Source organism: Dermacentor albipictus, chromosome 5 (genome assembly GCF_038994185.2).
Source record: "Dermacentor albipictus isolate Rhodes 1998 colony chromosome 5, USDA_Dalb.pri_finalv2, whole genome shotgun sequence".
NCBI classification, from domain to species: Eukaryota; Metazoa; Arthropoda; class Arachnida; order Ixodida; family Ixodidae; genus Dermacentor; species Dermacentor albipictus.
The window spans coordinates 97,262,643-97,285,275 of NC_091825.1; the positions used below are offsets into that span (position 1 = coordinate 97,262,643).

General features: G+C 44.6%; 1 protein-coding gene across 6 annotated transcripts in view; it reads left to right on the forward strand.

Moving 5' to 3' along the window:
* Nucleotides 1–22,633, forward strand: part of LOC135917277 (acetyl-CoA acetyltransferase A, mitochondrial-like) — a 54,083-nt gene extending 31,450 nt beyond the window's left edge. For 3 of the 6 annotated variants that reach the window (XM_065450823.1, XM_065450827.2, XM_065450825.1), the window contains exons 9-14: nucleotides 3,594–3,741; nucleotides 7,995–8,108; nucleotides 10,030–10,094; nucleotides 12,638–12,795; nucleotides 15,783–15,899; nucleotides 22,309–22,633. In XM_065450823.1, the coding sequence (XP_065306895.1) occupies nucleotides 3,594–3,741; nucleotides 7,995–8,108; nucleotides 10,030–10,094; nucleotides 12,638–12,795; nucleotides 15,783–15,899; nucleotides 22,309–22,585 (879 nt within the window). In that variant the 3' untranslated portion in view covers nucleotides 22,586–22,633. Of the gene's footprint in view, nucleotides 1–3,593; nucleotides 3,742–7,994; nucleotides 8,109–10,029; nucleotides 10,095–12,637; nucleotides 12,796–15,782; nucleotides 16,147–17,635; nucleotides 17,668–22,308 lie in introns of those variants that run through there. The other 3 variants (XM_065450824.1, XM_065450828.1, XM_065450829.1) reach the window with 3 other exon arrangements.

A 22,633-nucleotide genomic window follows, 5' to 3' on the forward strand; every position in this document is an offset into this window, starting at 1 on the left:
GCGGTGCCAGAGAGCGTCATGGCGTCGTGCAAGCGAAGACTCGCGTCATGCCGTAGCTTGAATGAAAAAGACGCCGGGTGCCCAGAATAGAAGAAAAATTTGACATCGTCCGTGCTATCAAACATGACACGAAGAAGTCGGCACTGGCATGTGACAGGGATCTGCTGTTGACTACCGTGTGTGGCATTTGGAATGTGAAGAAGTTGTTCGGCAGCTCTGTTGCAACCGCGAAGAGATGTCAGCTATGAGGGTCAACTTTTCGCCATTGTTGCCTCTGTTGTTGCCGAAGTGTCGACTAGCGACTGTGATGAGGACGACACTGAAAGCGACAGCACGGGCGATTCAGGCCCGACAGTGGCAGAAGCTGCACGTTACATCAGCCTCATGAATGCAATCGTCACGACGAGAACAGCACCCGGCAATGAAAAGGGCACCCCGGGACTTCTGCAGCACTACTGCGTGCTTGCACGGAGAATACGTAACGCCAACGAGGAATCTGCCTTGCGTGTGTGCCTGCCGAGAAGACGGGGCTGGCTGAAAAGCTGGCATGCAGCTTCAGCAAGTTTGAGGCCGCTGTCGTCGTGCTAGGCTGCCGCAGCATCAAACGAAAAAATTACTTTTGTCGCGCAAAGTGAATAAATACTGCATGTTTTTCTTCCCCCTTTCATTGCACTCTCTCTCTGAGTTCCGTCTTCCGATTTCAACAGGTAAGTGGGTGATGTCACGCTATTTCGGTTAAACAGTACTACCGTTTAGTACGTACTTTTTCCGAGCTCTGGCCAACTACGGTTTAACGAGGTTTCACTGTATTCTGCACTTGAAAGTGATTACAGTCCCCACTTGATTTTTTTTAACAAGGATACAAGAAGTGTGTAAAGATAAATATTAATGATACGATTCGAAAGCTGCTTGAACAGCTAGTGCCACTTTGCAACAAATGGGGCAGCATTCTCAAATGCTCTTTGAAATTGAGAGCCGGCACGCTGTTGCTGCATCGTACGACCGGGCCAGCGGGCCATCTCGAAGGCCATGCTCTGCAGCTTTTGCTTATGTAATATAATTGTGACATCAAGTGGCACTACTTTGCCTGTTCGGTTTGGCTGGTTTGCTGCTTGGCTCTGTTAGGCTTACTCCTGTCTCGGCGTGGCCACGGGCATGCTCTCATAGTTGGCAGTGTCAGTTCACTTTGAATACGAGTTCCACAATCGGGAAGCACAATCTTGTCTCTTGAAGGCAAGCTTGCATTTATGGATGTGGTTTCCATGGGTGAGAAGGTTGTCGCTGCCCGGTTCAGTATCCTAACCAGCTCCCTACTGACAATTTTGATTTCAAGAGAAAGTATCGGCGACGCAGTGGAGAACAGGTTGCAAGAAAAAAAAAGGTGAAGACGTCTACGTATGCTGATAGGGACAAGGCTGTTTTTATGCGTTTTCTAGACGCACGGGCACAGAATGTGTCAAGAAGCGGCGCAATCTTGCAGCAAAAAGCTAAGGATTTCGCATGCATCCTTGGCAACAACGGCTTCAAGGCAAGTAACTGCTGCTTATAAGTTTTCAAGAGCCGGTATGTCGTCGGTAGAGTTATTAGCGGCGAGTCTGCCTCTGCAGACACCGATGCCTCTGCTTTGTGGGTGGCCTAGAAGCTGCCTTACACTACCAGCCACTGTGAGACGGTGGACTTGTACAACACCAATTAGATTGCTTTGTTCTATCAGATGCTGCCGAACTGCATGCTGGTGCTCGGGAGATGATTGTGGTGGTGGAAAACAAAGCAAACTCCGCGTGATGGTTTTGCTTTGTGCAAACAGTGACGTTGGCAATAGAGAATTCCATTTGTTATTAGAAGAAATGTCCGGTCAAGATGTTTCAAAGGAACCAAGCGAATGCCACTGATACATGGGGCTAATTCGAAAGCCTGGATGACACAGGAAATCTTCTCCGACTGGTTGAAGCAGTTCAACGGAAACGTCAAGCAGCAAGGGTGCCAAATCTGGCTCTTGCCTGGCAATTGCTCTGCATACCACGTCAAAGGCCTTCAGCTCTTGAATATCGAGCTGCAGTATTTTCCTGCAAATTGCACATCGCTGATTCAGCCCTTAGACAAAGAGGTCATTAACAGCTTTAAGTGCTGCTATTGCCATCACTTGATAGACAAGATTCTTCTGGATATCAGTTTTGAACGCCAGACAACGATTCAAATCTATCAAGTGATTAAGATGCTTGCTGCGTCCTGGCAGGACATAAAGCAGGCATAGTCGCTAATTACTTTGTGAAGGCGAAGATATCTAAGGTCATTCGAGGTGGAGTCTGTGGAGACGAAGAGGTACCTTCAAACCTACCTGATGTCACCGTAGCAAGGGACGCACTATGTGCGAATGGGGGTGTGCCTGGCGACGCCATACTTATTCAAGATTGCAGTGACAGTTTGTCAGAGGGAGGTTATGGACATGTTGGATGTTTTGCATCAGCTCGAAGGATTATGAGGTAGCCTTGGATGATTTAGCTTCATTGGAGCGCCGCATAATGTAACCCTTGTGCTGAAACAGTAAGCAAAAATTGCGCAGTTTTTTGTTCTGCTAAATAAACGTTTGCGAGTTGGGTTAACTAAGATTGGCATCCGTTGCACTTCTTGTATTTGCATGGTCTCTGCTAGTCCTTGTTTAAAAACTGCATACAACTAAAAAGTGCAAGCTTTTTTCAGTTTCATTATCGAGGTTTAGCTTTAATTGTTGACAAAGCTATTAAGCTTTTTAAGGCTGCATTTGCATGTTCGTTTTCTTGCTCACTCATATTTGACAATGAAGTTGTACTTTTTTGGCTGTCGTTAGACCACATAATGGTGTGGGCGTACACCTGCATTGGTAGCTGTGGCTGCTGCGTTCTACAGCCGAGCACAAAGTTGCAGGCTCAATGCCTGGACGCAAACCATAGCTTTCAACAAAAATTGCAGGAAACCATGCTGCTGCATTTGTTCAACTAAACGGGAGCAACGTTTAGTACACTGATTTGTCTAATCTCCGTGCTTATGACTTCAAGCTTTCTTGTGACATTATTTATTGAGCTTTATTCTTCTATATTTCAGTCATATTTTTATAAGTGCATCAGTTAGCCTTTGCACATGTGCATAATGTGTCACAATTTGTTGCATTTATAAAGCTATATTTTGTTGAAAATTGTGAGTCGTTTGAAGCCAGCAGGACGAAGTTGAGAAAATTATTGGTCCGTACTGGCTGAAGCAAGTTGAAAATTGATTGTTGTTTAGGAACCAGCATGTGATCCTTGTTGTTTGCATGAAGGAACCCGTGTGGGTTCTGAAACGTCTAATAACTTGAGACTTGCTCAGTGACCTATCTCCTTTCTTTTTTTTTTAATAACGCGTTGTTTTCCATTTTCTTCTTTTTTTTTTTTTCCTGTCTTCCATTTGTATGATTGTCTGCTTTGCTTTCTATATCTTTCAATTTTATATTTTTAAACCAAATATATGTTGCGTGACCTGTTCAGCACCTTCATAACGTATCCATCCAGTGTTGCCCTGCGCTGGAGCAGTCATCACGAGAGAAAGCTGTGTAACGTTGTGCGATTCATTGTTTACAGGAAGGGATCCTAGCCAAGGAAATAGTGCCAGTAACAATCCAGGGCAAGCGTGGCAAGCCAGATGTCGTCGTAGCGGAAGATGAGGAGTACACGCGGGCCAACTTTGAAAAATTTGGCACCGTGCCGACAGTCTTCCTCAAGGATGGTGGTGCGTAACTGTTGCCTGTTTTATTCCAAGCATATTCATATATGTCACTGTTCCTAGTGACCACGTGTTACTGGACTGCTAAGGTGGTAGCGTAATGCCGGGTGGGAACGGCATTAGGTACTCACCAACAATTCGCACTCAACAGTGACTGCCAAAAAGTCTGAATAATTGGGAGCTCAAAATACCAGATTAGCCAGAAAAAAATAAGTGGCTTTTCAGGAAAGGTCAATAAAGGTGTGCCATATTCTCAGATCATTACTTCCAGGGATACATTCAATTTCAAACAAGTGGTGCAAGACGCACCGACGTATACGAGCGAAGGCATTCTTGTCGCAGTGCCAAGCATACCGTCGTTTCACAATGGCGCGAATGCTGTTGCTTGTTGCTCGTCCAGTCATAACAGTGCGAAATATTGCTTGCCACTGGTTAGGCAGTCCGCGGCCTCTATTTTGCAGCTATGCCTTTTCTGATGCTGCTCTCTCTCTCTTTTCTTTTCTTTTCTTCTTTCTTTTTCTTCTCTTTTTTTACGCTTCGTCAGTCAGTGGTCAAGGCGGTGCTCTGCCTGTGTTATCTGGTGGGATTACCTTGCCGTGAACGATGGATGATCAGAGTAATATAAAATGAAGCAGAAAGCGTCACTGCAAGATAGTGGCCCGCATCCCACCATTGTCATGCTGTCGCCACAAAGTACAGCCAACGCATCCGCCGAATCTTCATCCCTGGCAACACAGCATAAGAAAACTGCGGTGTGATAGCCAAATGATCGCGTTTTCGTTCACAACAGTCAAAATGTTCGGCATGGCATCTTGTACTCCCCAGAAGTGCGTTCTGCTTGTGTCTTCTGGAATAAAGACGATGCTACACTAAACATGGCACATCATTTGGCACAGTTGAGTAGCTGCAAACAAGTTCTACTTAGCTGACATGATAGTGCAACATGCTTGCTTCTCTCTCTCTCTCGTCTACATGAGCACATGAGATGCAAATTTCTTATTACTGCACTCCCTACCATCCCCACACACACGCCCTTATCAGCATGGACATTAGGGGGTGGGGTGGTCAAGTTGGTGTGACTTGAATGTGCTAATCAGGAAAACATACAATCCAAAGCCATTAAAAAAATTCGGCAGGCTCAACTGTAGTTGACATCTACATAATGCGAAGTGCTGAGTGAATTGTTGCAGCACAATACACTGATGCATGTTGATCTGGTGGGTGCCTGAGCGGCCACAGGGCACGCGTTGTCATTTTTGCGGCTTCGGCAAGCTTACGTATGTGCTCCTCGAATTCACCCTTGTCGGCAGCTTTATTGGGTGGGAAATTTTGGCAGGAAGCTTTGATGTGTCCACTCGTTGAGTTTCGTCGCGGCACGAGATGCCGACACGGGTTGAGCTCTTAGTCCGAGTGACTTGACCTGAGACGCACATTGTTGTTTTAAAAGGGTGATGTGAAACCAAAACAGAATTGTGCTAGTCTAGGCAAAACTTAGAAGAGTACAAATTCGCGGACCAACCTTCAGAACCAAATTTTTTGTACTGACTTGATTATTAGTGCTTACTGGGAGAACTAAGCCTACTCCATAAAACCAGCATACAATGGCAACTGAAATTTTATTCGTTTGATGTATATATTATTAAGGAATCTAAAATTTCCTCTTGGCAGTGTTCCGTTCTAGATCAAGCTACCGCGTATCTTTTTTTCAGCAGAACACCGTCAGTGTATTGTAGTAAACAGCGAAGGTTTTAAAGCATTGAAGCTGTGATATTATTAAACAATATTTACTGTTTTCTGGCTTTGTCATATACAGTGGAACCCCGTTCATACGTTTTTCACCCGACCGGGGAAAAAAAACGTAACAGCCGGGAAAACGCAACAGTGAGGAAAGCTCCGAAAATGAATGAAAAAAGTGCAGCTTCAATTGACTAAAGACAATTTATTTCCACAGAGTGCGCTTAGGGCTTTAAGTCAAGAATGGTGGCTTGCCGTTTCTTTCGCTCCCTAGAAATCACCACACGTTTCTCAATAGCCTGGAAGGCCACATTGCTGTCAGCGTCGCTGTGAGGTGCGACATACTTGCGGAGGAGGTCCAGAGCCGCGAAGGCTTCTCCAAAGCTAGGATTTGGCAACTCCCCGGCATCATGCGGCTCGTGCTTCTCGTCGTCATCGCGCCACGGCGATGGCAACGGACGAACGAATATCCGCAGGAAATTTTGCCCTCTTTGGCATAACCATGCTAACATGCTAACGATTGTTTAGTATTGCTGCGAAGCGCGCGTGTCCGAGCAGCCCGGTTTTACGCAGCGCGGCGTGGGAGAAACGTAAACAAGAGAGGAGAGCAGGCCCGATAGGCGGAGCAACGCCAACGTCCGGTTTCACTTTAGCTTCACAAAAAGTGACGTCAGGGCCTCTCCTGAGTTTTCTTCCTCCGTGAGTCGACCCGTCCAACAACCATGCGGTGACCGTAATCACAGTGATGACAGTAAGAGCATTTTTCACGAATGGCCACTTAGTGGCTGCCTCTCGAACTGGCGTGCGGCTTCTTGCAGCCAGTTCCATAGCCAAGCTCGGCCAAGCCCAGCCAAAACTCGTCAAAAGCCAAAATGGCGGTTGGAGCGCGTTGCCTACTTTAGCCCAGGCGGGTTCGGGGTGCTAAGTTGCGACGTATCATGCGGGAACGTTTTCACAGCTACTACATAACAGCGGGATTCCTTATACATTATATCCTATGGAAGCTATGCCGGGAACGGATAAAAACGATGTAGCAGCCGGGAAAACGCAGCAGTGAGGAAAGTAACAGCGGGGTTCTACTGTATTTCAAATCTGAATATGTTAATAGGTCTAATCCAGGGTAGCTTTTTTGCTGGGCCAGTGTCTAGCACAGATGATTTGCCCAATTTGCTTGTCGTAATGTGCAGATAGTCTAGTAATTGCAGTTGCCTTTTATTTATTTTGCAGAGTGTCTCAGCAGATTTGTGTCAGTGTGGTGGACGGCTAATCTTTGGTCATTCATGGAGCATGCGAGAGAGTCCAAAAGCCTTTGCTTGCATCATGTGCCAAGTCAGAGAGCCTATGGGCCTTTCTTTATCTTCAACGGAATGATAACAAGTGTTACCTTCATTGGCACATCAAACCTGAAGCTTATTTCGCATTTGGCTTAGAAAGTGCAAAACTCTGGATTGGGTAGGACGTGACCTGCGATGAGTATCTTCATTTACTGCTTTCCTTTTTGCTTATTAGTAGAATCTTGTAAGAGGAGATGTGGCGACGGAAAATAATTTATTATGCTGATATCAGTTCTGAGCTATCTGCTATAGTTTTTATTTACAATTGGCGTTCTCTAAATGTCGTCCCCCAACAAATTAATTAAAATCCCAGAAATTGCCCTGGATTTTGTTGTGATAATGTTCACGAAACCTTATTTTGTGCACTGTAAGCATTAGGAAGAAAATGGTTAAACTTTAGTATTCTTTTGCCTTACAAGTGACTTTCATAAGAGTTGAATTATATTAGTGTGCTTGAGGAAATGAGTCTTCAATATCTTGCTGAGGGCTTAGTTTTATTTATTTTTTTCTGCATGTTAATTTGTGAATTACAAGTTCTGGTACAATTAGTGAAGGTGAACATGTTTTGTGTAAAAAAACAAAGCGGTTAAAAAAGTTTTGGACTGTTGTACCCTGCAGTGCTCTTTTGAGCAAAGATTGAAACTACAGGCGTACAAAACTGTAACAAAACTGTTTCATTACAGTGCCAGGTTTTCCACAAGCGGAACACATGTAACATTTTGTAACTTGAAAACTAGTCAAGATAGCGTAATGAAACCTATTTAAGACACTTTCGAGTGTGGCTGCCAAATTTCATTGCTCTAGGTCAAAGGACAAAAACGTTAGCTCTGATCCTCACCTCCCCCTTAGCTTAAATGAGAAAGGAGGTTGTGAACCGCTCCGATTTCTCTGGATCGTTATTGGCTTTCTGCTTCTTCATTTTTTACCATAGCTAATGATGCATTGAACCTTTGGCTTGGGCTTGTCCGAAAAGCAGTCCACTGGAGTGAGAAATAGTGTTTGAAATAACCATTGCGTGGTTTTGTCCGTCCAATTGCATTGGACTTTGCCGAGACCAATAGAGCAGTTTGAATTATCCTTCAGTTCGAATGAAGTGATCTTGAATACATTTTGAATTGGGCTAAGAAAGCTTCAGTCAGTTGTTTGGAGCTTCTACTTATGCTCATGATTATTACCGTCTCATTTTTCTAGGCACCATCACTGCCGCAAATGCAAGCACTCTGAATGATGGGGCTGCGGCCTGTGTCTTGATGACCCGTCAGGCTGCTGACCGGCTTGGAGTGAAGCCCATTGCACGCATTGTTGGTAAGTTGCAGTACAGCACGTCCACTGCACTTGTTTATTGGCCATAGCTGTAGGTGCTCAGGAGCACTGTTATAGCAATCAAACCTCTTTAGTACTTACACCATTTGCAGTGGCTATAGGGATGTGCTGATGAGGTCGAGGTCCAAGGTGCAATCCATGCGGCATACCAGTGAAGGCGAAATACAAAATTTAAAAAAAAAATTCATGCTCAGATGGCGCATGAAAGAATTTCAGGTGGTGAAAATTGTTTCAGAGCGCTCCGCTGTGGTGCTTTTTATAAGCTACCACGCAGTTTTGTAGCATTAAAACCCACAATATAATTTTTAATTTAGTGCAGTTGAGTCTACAGTCTAACCGATTTACAACAAACTCAATGATACTGCGAAAAATAGTTGCTGTATCAGTAGTTTATGTGTACTCTCCTTTGGTTACCTTAGCATTCGGATTCTGAAAGCCATAAGTGGCACTCATCACGGCAGTCTTCTTTTTGTCGCTGTTGGATTGGAGTGAGGGGCGCGCTGCAGCGTGCACACTGCCATGCCTCGGGAACTTTGCATGGGCACTCCTTTTACTGTGACTGGTTTTTAAGTGTTTTGTTGTAACAGTTATGCCGCCATTGAAAATGTTTATTATATTCGGGCACAGTTTCAATAGGCATTGTCGGAAAGTCATAACTGCAGTAAGATGTAGTAAACAATAAATTGTTATACCTGGGATTGTTAGTCAGCTCGACTGTACATGCGAGCATGTGCCGTCCCCAATCGCAGTGCGAGCGCCAAGACATCTAATAACTATACTGGCAGCCATTCAGAGCAGTTTTTGACGTTGCTGTGGCGATTCGCTGCCTTCCTCACGGTTACGTGTTCCCAACTGTTTGCTCTCTTTTTTTGTGCAGTTCCCTGAACGACGTATCAGTCCCGGGGATCTACTGTATTCGTTATTAGCATGTATGCTGATATTAGCACAAAAAGATTGCAATCAAGTCTATGCAAAAGAAACATAAGCGGGGTGCCTAAAAGGGGCTGCAAAAGGTATCTTGTGCCATTTCATGGCCCGTTGGCAATATTCTGTGTCAATACAAGGCATGGCAGAAACAGTAAATACGAGTGTTTTCCTGTGTAATGCACGTCCTCGTGCAACTCTCGCCCCCAATTACAACATCTCGTCAAGAAAAAGAATTCTCGGATATAGCTGTCAGAAATAACTGCACAAAACAGCATTAACTCTTCCATGCCATATCTCTGGCTAGCAGCTGTGTCCCCCACATCTTCGATGATACTGAGTGCAGCTCTTGTGATTCGAGTTTTGATTTGCCAGTGCCGTGTGCACTATTAGCCAGCTGCTCACACAGCCAAGGCGCAAAGTGGCAATCCAAAAAGAATAAGTGACCATGAAAAAGGGGAGAGGGAGCTTCAGCTTGAACCCCTAGGAGATAACGAAACTCAAGATGAAGAGTTTGCCTTGTGGGGCTTCACGTCGGTGCCACTTGCGCTGCCTTGAAGCCACACCTCAAGGCGAAATTTTCATTTAATTTGCACACAGGTTATACATGTGCGTGCTCTGCATCGCTGATAAGAGTAGGATGCAAAATGCTCGCATGTGGAGATTCCTGTAGTGCACGATCCTTTTACACCATCTCTGTCTAACTGTGGCTCTGTGACAAAAAAATAAATGCCTGTCATTGTTTGTTGGTCCTTTGCAACATGGTCACATGCCCTGCCACAGCCAGATTGTGCCCGTGGTTTATCGTGGCTGTTGCTACATAAGCAGAATGCCAGAAAGAAACACCTTCCTAGACTGTCTTCTCTGGGAGGGTTCTAAGGAGCTGGCACAGTATTTGACATGCTTCGATCACATTTTGTGGTGTCTGTATCCTCCTTGTGAACATCTTTGCGTTTCTTTTCTCTCTGTTTCCTCATAGCCTTTGGTGACGCAGCTGTAGAGCCAGTGCACTTTTCCATTGCACCTGCGTATGCAATGCCAAAGGTATGAAATATTACGTGCTGATGGGTTCTAAGCATGCTAGTTTTTCCAGTTTTCCTGTGCGCTTGTAATTGGTTTGGTTTAAAATTATATGAGCGTTCTCTCTGGCAGAGTTGTCATGTGAATTTTTATGATGTTTGGTCTGCTATGTTCCTGTTTGTCACAATGCTGCTGCTCAAGTACAAAACGGAATGATTGACTGCTGCAGATTCCTAGCATTGCATAAATGCAGGACACGAAAAAGTGCACCTGTGCTTCAATGATGCACAGGTGTGTAGAAGGTACTGAGGTCGATAGCAGTTCATACTTTCGCTGCCTTCACTAATATTTGCGAGTGTTATGGTAGACAATCATTTATGCTTGAAATACTTTTCACTTGCTTAACGTTGAATTTCTCAAGCACTATTCATTAGGGGTGTGCAAATACAGGGTATGTTTTGAATTGAACCAAGAAAAAAGAAACGAATATCGAATCGAATAGCAGAAAATTTGCATTAAATGAGAAAGAGACGAGGCTGTCTGGCAAAGTAAAACATTATACGAAGGATATCTGTCAGTTCCCGTGTGCTGAACTACACCTCGATGCCTTCATCAACCTGATTACTCGTATCATTTTTTGAACTGCATCCTAATGCTTATAGTACGCGTCGTAAGTCATCGCCATAATCTTATTATACAGATTTTACTCACTTTGGAGTGACTATATTTTAGGCCCCCTTTACAGCCACGTCACTTCAACTTCATAGAATCAATCACTACACTGCGAAGTCGCTAAAACTGGCATGGCGCTCTTTGGCCATATCTGGCCCTTGCGCTAATAAAAACCACACATTCATTCATTCACATTACTTAAAAGGCCCCTGCAACGGTTCAGACAAATTTTGTAGACATGTAGGGTACAGCTAAAGTTAATCATTCGCACCACGTTCCTCCTCATTAAGACGGGACGTGGCCCTCGAAAACCGAAAAATCGTGAAAAAGTAGATTTTCGAAAAACAATATTTTTGGGTTGTATGTCTCATAAACTACCTGTTCTATAATTATCAGCACCTTATTCAATCGCAATGTACAAAAAAACGCTACTTTTCAGGCCACCGCGGCCCACAAAACACGCAAATGCCGAAATGGAGTCAAACTTTCTGCGCAACGCCATTCCTGGCCCATGCAGCCTGCCCGCGCCATCTTGGGGTCGTTTTGACCGTGAATTCTTTGTCTCTGTTTTGCCGCCTTGCAAAATGGCATGCGCTATTGGTGTTTTCCCGCGATGCGATGCAGAGCACTGATTGGCCGGAGCAGCGTGTTCAAATCCTGTGGGCTAAGCGCGCCTGCCATTGGCGGCAGCTCCTTTGATACCGCACCCGTCACGCTCACGTCGTTGTTGCCCATTGCTCCGTCCGCCTCAACGGACACCTGCTTGCAAGCTGCTGCTCATCGCCTTGCGTTATATTTTAGATTATTTTCTCGGCCCTTTTTTTTTTTTTCCGCTAGTTATTTGCTGCATGCGATGCCGGCAACGAAGCCGAAGACAGTGGAGATGTTCGGTGCGCGGAACCGTGTTATGCGATTTGTGCGAGCATCGAACTTACGATCTTTCGCAGTGAGTGCCAACTGCGTAGACGCTTTCAGCGGCAGAATTGTGCTATCGGCTGTCGCCAGTTGAAAATCTCTCACATTGAGTATGCCTGGAGCCGCAAGAGGTTTCCAATAAAAATTTTAAAAAATATGTTTTCAACTTTAAGGTCTGTTTTCTCGGAATGGATTTTTTCGCTAGTAGTGGTGCCGGGGAAGGCGATAACTCAAGAACCGCTCTTCTGATTTGTGTGTCCTCTTTTTTATTCTCTTCCTGAATGACTTTTCCAGGGGGTAACAGGCTTCTTTTTTTTTAGGCTGGTGCAGTTAATTTATAATCAATTAATTCTTGATGAATGGGATCATTACTGGCTACACCAAATTCAAAGTTATGTTAAAATTTCTTGGAGGGGAAATTAAAGAAAAGGGCTTTGTAGCCCCTGGGATATCTATCAAGGGATCATTACAGTGAATTTCAGCTTCCTACGATGTCCTGGCATTTCTCCAGGCTCTTCCTCAGGCATGTACATAAACCACCTAGTTAGACCTCAATAACTCTGGAACTAATGAACACACCTTCCTGAAACTTTGCAGTTCCTCATAGTTCGGTGGTGTGAACGTACCCTGAAAGTTTCCACCGGATATATTTTTAAAAAAAGTTCGGTCTCCAGGGTAGCCTCCCCCCTTAATCATTTCAATCTGTCTGGTCGGCCTGGTTGGGCTTTGTACCGATAAAGATGCACCAACTACAGCTAGGTCATTCACCGAGGGTACCGGTATTTGAGATATCAAGTATTAGATATTCCATCCGCAAATGGAATTATTCAAACTTTCACTATTCGATTTGAACATTTGCGTATTTGCACACCCTTAGTTCTTGTTCTTCACGTGTTCTTTGATTCTGACATAGTGTCTGGTGGGTGCACTTGCAACACTGCAGTCCTGAGCTGTGCGATTATATTTCGCCCTCATTCTAGGTATTGAAGGCAGCTGGCTTGAAGGCTGAAGATGTCTCCATGTTCGAAATCAACGAAGCCTTCAGTTCTGTCGTGCTGTGCAACATAAAGCACCTCAAGCTGGACCAATCAAAGGTGAACATTCACGGCGGAGCAGTGAGCCTAGGACACCCGATTGGGTGAGTGTGCTGCTTTTATTTTTGCCTTCTGTAGTTGTCCCATACTGTACATGCAGCATGTGTTGCTATGTTGAACACACCTGCACTCACTGTAGTGGGCTATGAACTAGTAACCGACCGATAAACCAGACACCAATATCCGGACGTGCTTGGTAATTTCGACAGCTTCGCAGCACCGCCAATGGCCCCATACTTCTGTGAAGACAAGTTGACCAATATTTCAGACCACCGCCAGCTCTACATTCAATTACCAGACTCCATTCGTGGCTGGTAGCGTACGCCGGCTCTGCTGTCATTATCTCCTCTGGCAACCTCAACAAATCGTCAAGTATGGCTTCGGAGATTACACGCTAGATGGTGATCCTTGAGGCCTTGCCTTGGTTGCAGCACTGTGCCTCATAGACTTGACTGCAAATGCTGATCTTGAAGGCTTTGCCTGAGTTGTGAGGTCTCAACAATATCGCGATCATCACATCCATTCAGGCCCCACCGTGCATGGTCCGCTCCTGTTTGTTGAATTTGCCTTGCGGACAGCTTTGCGCCATTCTTTGCTTGTTTGTTTAGTATGCGTTCCAGACAACGCTCTGCTGGCTCCAAGAAGTCTTATTCGTGAAGTTGTTGACAGTCTGCGTCAAATGGCACCATCGGTACTCTCACAGTCAGACTCCGAATGAGCCCGGCTCCGCAACTGAACAGCCTACCACAACGAGCTCAAATGAAGGCATCATTGATGACCTGCTAAGCTGCAGTGTGCCATTTACCGCCGCCATTACATTACGACTGCATACGTCGACAGTGTGGTGTTGTCGTGTGCCGAACTGAAAGATGACGAAACAATTGAGCAAGTTCTCCCACTGTCAAACTGTCAAACTTGAACGAAGATGATGTGCCGTGTTCACTGGAGCCTGCACATGCGGATCTGATTCTAGCTTTTGGAGTCCTCGCATCAGCGTGCAGAGACAACACAAAACTGGCTGAAATACAGGTGGACGTAATTGCACGCAGCAATCAATCAACCACTTCTTCCTTTCATAGAGGCCTTGAAACGTAAATAAAATGTTTTTTTTTTTTTTTTGAAACATTCGGGTACAGTCGAGCCTCGATATATCGAACAGCGCGGTGATCGCAAAATAGTTTGATATAGCCAGAATTCGATATATAAAATCACGTAGAAAACGCGTCAGAAACTAGCACAAATCAATCAATGAACCAATCGTGGCGCGATAGATACTCACATGAAGCTTCAAACAAAGTATTTATTTCGTTCGCTGAAAGTACTGAAGCAGCGTAGCCTGCTTCATATTGGCAACCGCGTGCTTGACCACGGCGTCCTTAACATAGTCCCAACGGTCCACAAGAAACGGTCCAGTGCCTTCTATTGCGCCGCAGTAGCGGCGTACAACGGCCAAAGCAGCTACAGCCTTAGTTGCAGTCAGGAGCAGGGCAACATCAGCGCTTGCTGGATCAGCCTCGGCAGCGTCTTCGTTTGGCCGCTCAGCAGTCACTTCTGCCGCGATCTCCACGTCTATTAACTCCGCCACTGTTCCGGTGCTGTCGTCACCGCCAACGAAGTCCTCAAGCACATGCTGTGTGGCTCAGCACCGACAAAGCGCTCCAACTGGCTCCACGGCAGCCTCGATCACGCGCGCACGGCGGAGGCGCGGGCGCGCGTGATTGAGGCGGCCGGGCTGGCTCACGGCCGGGGAGCGCGCGCTCCCCATGCGCCCCCCTCGAGACCGGCCCAGACCGGCCGTGGCTGGCTCCAAGCCGCCGTGTGTGTACGCCGCTACGTTCAAATGGCGCCCTCGGTCCAAGCCGCCTCGTGTGTACGCCGCTACGTTCAAATGGTGCCCTCGGCGCAACCAATGTGGGAGCTGTCGTACGCAGCAGTCTGGAACGCCCATCGCGCCGCCGCTATCTTCGAGAGTGTTGCGGGAAAGCTCGCCTCCTTTCAACAGAGCGCACTTGGTCTGGGGCGTCGGAGTTCTATATATCCATTTTACATCCGGCCCCGTTCGAAATAAAAAATTAAAAATGCATGCGATTTTCCACGTGATATAGAAAGTGTTCGATATAAGCAATAATTCGATATATCCGTGTTCGATATATCGAGGTTTGACTGTATTTTTTTCATTGCGTTTTTACATCTGATAGTTCGGACTTGTTTATGTTCCCCATTGAGTCTGAATTATCAGTCGTCGACTGTAGACACGTGGTGGCTTTCGTAGCCGATATAGCCTCCAGCTCATGGCTGTGTGTTCTTTCAGCCAGCTGCAGCCTAGTTGCTTTCATAGCAGGGCATATGTGCAGTGTGTCATGGGGAGAAAGCTTCACGTTGTTGCAGCAGATATTGCATTTACTCAATTTTGTTTCCCATACAGGACATACAGCATGCAAGAATGTTGGTTCCAGTTGGTGTGGTAATCAAACTGCTGGCAGTGGTTGCTTCATTTAATGCTATTCTATACCTTCAATCACAGCAGAAAGTAAACAAAATTTAGATGGGAATGGATTTGAACCACTGAAATTTCAGACATTGCTTTTCTGTAAGTGTCCGAATGATTGGGCTTGTCTGGAAAATTTGATCTTGGTCATACAGAAATGAATTGTGGTTGAGCTGCTGTGTATAGTGGGTGTCACTAGCGCTCGCGGCACAAGTAACATATGGCTAAAAAGTGTTTAGTTCTCCAGTGTTTAGGAAATGCCAATCTGTTTGTCTTCGAAGATAATCTTTATCTATCTCTGCATGAATGTGCTAGGCCAGTACCTACTAAACTTTGAAGTCCATTTGCATGGCCAGCTCATTGGTCATCGGTCAACTTAAATGCAAAGCTTCCAGCAAATGCACAGAGCCTAGAGAACTTACATGGCAGTTGCTAACAATGCGAAGACTGTTGAAGTGAGAAGATTTGGACTGTCAAACCTCGTTATAATAAAGACTTCTGGCGTGCAGATATGGACTAACTGTTATGTGGCCTCTGTTTCAGGATGTCTGGTGCTCGGATAACTGGGCGCATGGCGCTGCACCTGAAGCCAGGACAGTACGGCTTGGCTGGGATCTGCAATGGTGGCGGTGGGGCTTCTGCCATACTCATTGAGAAGCTGTAAGTCTGCCTCTGTTTGTGTGAGGGCAGATGTATCCACTGTAATTGGCTGGAACCTATGTGCCATTGTGGGACCTCCACTTGCCAGATATCTGGACCATACCTTTTTTATAACGGCAGTGTTTAGTATGTGCGTCATCACAAATTCGTTCCATATAGCTAAAGCTTCGAAAATATAGGCACGTTAATATATTGTTTTTTTGTACAGATTTTATTGGAAGAAATAAATATAGCACTTTCTTACGCAGCTCTGGTCTCCTTGTTTGATGTTCTTGGTGCACACGAGAAAATGTTTTGCGAGTCGTGCTGCAGCATGGCCGTGGAGCTAGTAGGCTTTCATAACCCTTGTCAATAGGGATCGTCAGAAAGTATGCTGCCATGAGCATGTGATTTGCTTAAACAGTCATTAGCAGAGATACAAACACTATTGCGAGATTCAACTCTGAACCAGGCACATCAGCATCCATGGGAAACAGCGTTCACTGTAGGAACTGTCACCCGTAGATGCATACAGTACAAGCGACTGCACTCTTCCTGTACACATTTGTCATTCGTAAATTACCGTTCGGACGTACTGAAACCAGCGTTCTTGAAACATGGGGCACACATTCTCGGATGACCACTTTTAGAGTCAATAAGGCCCCAGTTCTCAATCACTGCCAAAGGCGTGCCAGCTCACACTGGCCACCATCTCAAGCATCACAAGTCCGCGTCAGCATTTCTTCATGTATAGAGAGATGTGGCCGTGCCATTTGAAATGCCAAGCAATATGTGAACAAGGTGGTGGCCATGTTTTTCTGGTGCACACAAACGCTTCTGGCAATTTGCCGTTTTTGTAAACAAATATGGTGAAGGTGTTTTATGTGATTTAAGAGGGGAGAACGAGAAGAAAGGTGGTTAACCAAGGGGCCCAATTTTTATGATATAAGAAGCCAACAAACAAAAACACCAATGACAACACGGGAAATTACTTGTACTCACTAATTGAAAGAAATTATAAATTAATGTAATTGAAAGTGGATGAAAAAACGTGCTGCCAGTGGGGAACGATCCCACATCTCTCGCATTACACGTGCGATGCTCTACCAATTGGGCTACCGTAGTGCCGTTTCCCCATCCACTTTCCGTGGTATTTATGTGTTGCTACTAGAACACACTGGGCTTATACTGTATCAAAGGAGCAGTTGACTTTACAGTAAGGCCGAATAACCTCCTTGATGCCTTGAACTGTAAGCATCCCAAGGAAGGCTGCAAAGATTGTCGCCCTAGAATCAACTTTGCAATGGCTAAACAACTAGGAAAACGATTTATAACGTGGTAAAGTTGATCCCCATAACTTCCTGTCTCAATCAAATGCTAAAGGCCTGCGAGTAACCATACGTTCAACAATCCAACTTTCAAAGTACGTGTTAGAGAAGTGTGGTTTTATATATGTGCTAACTGCTAAATTCAATCAAAATGTTTATGAAAGAATTTTTTGTGTCATACGCCAAGCAAACAGGATGACCACCCTTGTTTGTCTACATTCTTACAGTTAAATAATATGCTTTCAGTACATAGTCTTGTGAAGCTGCCAAAGTTTGTCAATTGTCAGGTGCAAACTACTGATGAGCCACGTCTTTTAACTTTCTGACGTAACAAACAGGAATCTCTTCTCATGGTGTCATGTCTAGAGCAACTGAAGCAGGAGCTAAATGGCTTAGTGGAAGAAGCTGAGTGTAAAAATATATTTTCAGATATATCCTCATCAGATGATGTGACTGACTGCGTAAGTATTATCTAGTATGATTTTTGTGCGGAAAGATACGGAAGCACACCAGCTGTCAACAATGCCGCACTGGCTTGACGGCTACAAATAATGCAACATCAAGGCTGGAAGCGGCATTAGTAGTGTGCAAGACGTGGCGATGAGGATGAGTGCACCCAGACACTTCTCTGTGCATGCTTTTAAATCAAGTAGAAAAAATATTTCGCAAACAGGCTCGTGAAAGGCACGCATCGACATAACAATACACAACGTAGTGGAAAATTAGTTTATCTTCTCTTTAATATCAGCACAAGGTTGATATGTCGCAAGTGCTTCATTATTATGTGGAAATCGGAAAGGCAGTACTGCAAGCAGCTGCGAAACCAAAGACGGAAGCTGCGGAAGCAGCTTGTCTAGTATTGTTTCTTGTCTTAACATGCGGATTGCAATTCATTGTTCTGACGCCTTTATGTTGCGTACATGCTGTGCTGGCATAAATAATGCAGTATTCAATAAACAAATTGACTTTTCTTTTCCTGGTCTATTGTATTGATTGCCATTCTGCTTTCTTTCGCATTATTTAGCATCCCCATGCAATATGGCTTTCCACAGGGCAGATAGCAGTGTAATTAATCTTCGAGCTATAACTGCTCTCTTAAGCCAAAATAGTTTTTTTGCATAGGTAATGTCAACACTGTGAATGAAATTATTATGGATTTGTTCCCATTAATTTTTTTACAAACTCAGAAGCAAGTCCCCGCTTCAGAGAACAGCTTCATAGCCATCTGTTGCAAGCTGTCGTCCACTTGACTGCATTGTCCCTTAACCCACTTGCATCTTAAAGCACCCTGCTTCCCGCAGACATGTACAGGATTACCGAATATATTAGCGGTGCATGGCAAATATTCCGTTCAGTCAGTTGACCTCAGCTGCAAGGTTGATGTAAACACAATATACCTTTGCTGCCTTCTGATAAATATTTAAGCTTCAATTGGATCACTTAGCTGGTCTTTGTATGCTCTTCAAATGTTCCTGCGCAGACCATCTTTGGTGCTGCACAAAAGGACTGGCGGTTTCCGGCAGAACCCGTTTGTTTATACTATAAAGTGGAAGTATGTCTCGCACATTACACAGCAGTGGCGCACTTTCTCTCTTCATACGATGCAGGCTATAAAATACGTAGAAGTGATCTTGCGAAAACAAATACAGAGCAAATACAATACACTCAACGCATTCATAGATTTACTAGAACACGGTCACAGCATCGTCTGCCCATCCATTACCCAGGGAGGCACATCGCTAAGGCCAGGCGTGACTGAGCTTTTTAGTGCTGCATACTGAGCTCTTATGCATAAAACTTTTCGAAGAATTCATCTTTAACCTAAGCGCATGATATAGCAACACCACACTTCACAAGCCCCTACGAATGCTTTAAGCACGCTTAAGAACTGTACTGCGTAAGCCTCTGGGCATAGTCAGGCGAGCCCAGACACGTGGTGCCACCTTTCGGCATGGTGCAGAAATCTCACATTTTTGACGTGTTGTCACTCCACCTATACCTAACACTGTGATTTGAGCACTTCGGCAAATTTTGTTGATTTGTGATTTGTGACATTGCCTGTCGAGAGATGCGTAATGCAATAGTTCTATGAGCATTCCCCAGGGATACGAAAATACTGTATTTACTTGATTGGAAGGAGGTTTTCTTTTTCTTTTTTTGCACAATTTCATTTGAATTCAACCCTCGCGTTACATTTCGGGTAACAATGTTTCTAGATCCCCTGCTTTTCTGTGTTGCATTTGCAACTTGTAGTCATGTCGATCTAAACTTTTTCTTTTCCTTGGGATTGACTCCATTTTCACTGAGCTTGTGACTGGTATTACAGTTAGGGTGGTGCAGTACTCTGCGGCCTTTCTTGCTTTGACTCCGTTCATTCGCGGCATTATGGCGACACAGGGCATTTGGTATAAATCAAGTTATAGGTGCTGTCGAGCTCAAACCTGATGACTTTTGGGGACTGTTTCACTTTTGTGAGGCTGAGCTCGTCTGCGCACTGAAACCCCTCAAGTATACGGCCGATAGCCCTCTTGGGAGCTTCGCACGGGGCCAGAAACATTTGTCAGGGATGCTTTTGGTGCAGTCACGTGAAATTTGACAAAAGCGAACCTTCGAAAGTGATCACCCGAGAATGCCACTCAAGTAAAGCTCCCATCTCGTCCTCAGATGACGATAAGTGAATAGAACTCTCATCCGAATTGATTCTTTGAATAAAGGTACTATTTTTCATTCTGTTTATCTTGTGTTACGTTTCCCGGATTTTTCTTTCTTTTTTTTTTCACAGACAGGAAAGTCGGCCCTCGCCTTACAATCTCGTTTGAGTTACATTCACACAAATACAGCATTTTGTGGTCTTGGGGTTTCATTATTGCGGGCTTTGACCTTACTTCCTCCAAATTTCTTGCATAGCTTTTTTACTGCTGTTTTCTACGGCTCCTCAGTGAAGTAATTCAGCTGAGGTACTGATTGCATGCTTAGATCAAGCCACACTTGTTGATCTTGTCATAATTTCTACAACAGCAGCATTTTGTGAGTTTTTAACATTGTGTGGCTCTCTACTAGCCTGTCTGTCAGTGATGCCTGCCCAGCATAGCAGCACTGCACCTGTTTTAGGCGAGTACTGACAATTTTTTAACATTTATTTATTGTATAGCTGCCAACTCCGTAATTGCACTGTGGAGCCTGTTTCCCACGAGTGCAACAATGGCACTACTTCAAAATGTGTAACATGTGACTGTTCACATGAGAGGAACCTGGTGTGACAGACTCGTGGTACAAGACACTACAGATGCATACACATCACTGTGCTACTAAAAGCAGTCCATTCAGCACTCGAGGCTTTAAGGGGAATTGCATTTTCGTGCATCACCAAAAGGTGCATTTCGGTGACAGGATGAATGTATGGCCTGCAACCACCACACCAGACTGACTGGTGGGCTCTTGCGTTGTTTGTGACACGACGTGAATAGTCTCCCTTCTTATGTTCAAAGCTCCGCTCTGCTTGACGTGCAATTTGGGCAGGTGGTATAAAAGGCGTCATTTTTTCGCGTGCTCTCAAAGAATTGAGCCTTTGTATTGTAAAATGGGGTGGACAGCTACCTAAAAAAATGGTTGGCCAAAGTTTTCATTCCAGTAAACTATATGAGAAGGTAGGATACCTACTGGTATGTCTTCAGTTAACAGCCAGCCAATACGGTTATGTGGGGCCCTATGCCAGGAAGCAATTCCATCACATAAGGCCTGGCGCCTAGCGTCCCTCTGCTTGAAAAACCTGACTGTTCACTGTCGTCTAAAGCTGCTTGGCAGTGGTCATCTTTAGCTTTTCATTGTTTTTACTAACGATGTCCTCCACTTGCTGGAGTAACTCAAAACCCTGTGGAAGACTTCTGACCACTGGTAGTGCATTTTCTCTTTGTCAGAGGTACAATTGACAGATAGAAACCATGAGCTCTTTTCTGAATTCTAATTCAAGAAGGTAGTGATGTTCAGGTTGCTGCGACTGGCACGTTGAGTAACTAGGACTGCATGTGGTTTCATATCCTGTTTCAAACATAAACAGCTACCCTGGAATCAAAGTTCTGGATAGATGATACAGGATTTGCTGAAGACAAAGTTAAATCTGTGCTGGTAGAAGGGTAATGTTCGTGGTAATCCAAAGCTGCATTCTGAAATATCTAATGCACTCGGTATATGATTAATTAAAGACCCCATTAAGCAGCGATGTCAATATTCGTTGCAGATTTTGTGAATTGCTGCCTCATTGTAGCACGGAGTTGACAGTTTCATAAAGCAAAAAAAAATGAGACTGAGTATTTGTGCCAGTACTCCATTAAATCGGGCAATCTGAAACAGGTTTGGGGCAGCATCTCAGTGCCAATGCTTGCCATGCTGCAGTTTGATGTTCTGATCACATGATGTTACAAACTAACATATTGTCAAAACGCTGAACATAGGTGGCATGGTAACTTGTCTGTAACGTTAATGTTCACACAGCAGTTGCAATGGGTCTTCCCTGCAGTTGAGCATTACAGACAGCATGATCCTATTCACATGAAACAGGGCAGACGTGTGTTAGGGGGAGATGTTAGTCGGAGACCCTCCTTTCGCTAAATGTTGTGCAATGAAATTTTCTGCTTGTAAGGTTATTTCTGCCCACTCCATTATACTAATTGAATTTTTTGTAGCTTCAATAGTTTTTCTTCAGTGTTGCCAAAAAAAAAGGAAAAACCAAATCGCAGGGCACTCAATAAAGTTATTTGAATTAATGAAGAATGGGCTTCATAGCAGTCCTTGAAGGGCATCCCAAAAACCTTTAAATTTTCTCAAGTGCTTGATTCCACAATTCAAACTTGATATCCAAAACTTGTATTTTACTAGTATTGCAATTCAACTCTAATAATTAAGCAATCAACATCTTTGCATTCTATATGGTTCATAGCAGTTCTTGAGAAACATTCAAAGCCCTTAAATCTTGTCAAGTGCTTGAAAATATTTTCATTGGGTTTGACTGCTTAGAAAGCTGCCTGTAGCTAAGTGTCATTGACGTGAAGTTTTGCATTAGAGGAGAAATGTGCCAACATACCGGCTCCCCCCTTTCTGCACAGGCATCCCAGTGAAAGCAAACACAGTCTTCCTGTTCTTACGCTATACACTAAGCACCCATGTCCCCTGTGTGACGTCGCAAAGGACCAGCTCAGGGAGCTACTGCCCAGAGTCCATCTGGTTGAAGTTGACATAGAGAAACCAGGAAACGAAGCTTGGCAACGATGCTATCGTCACGACATCCCCGTCTTCCACCTCGATGGGAAATTCCTCATGAAGCACAAGGCAGACCCACGTCTCTTGGAGGAGCGTCTTGCTGCTTTGGCTTCATCTAACTGAGCTTTGAATGAGCCCTTGACCTTTGTAAATAAACGTTTTCATGTTTTA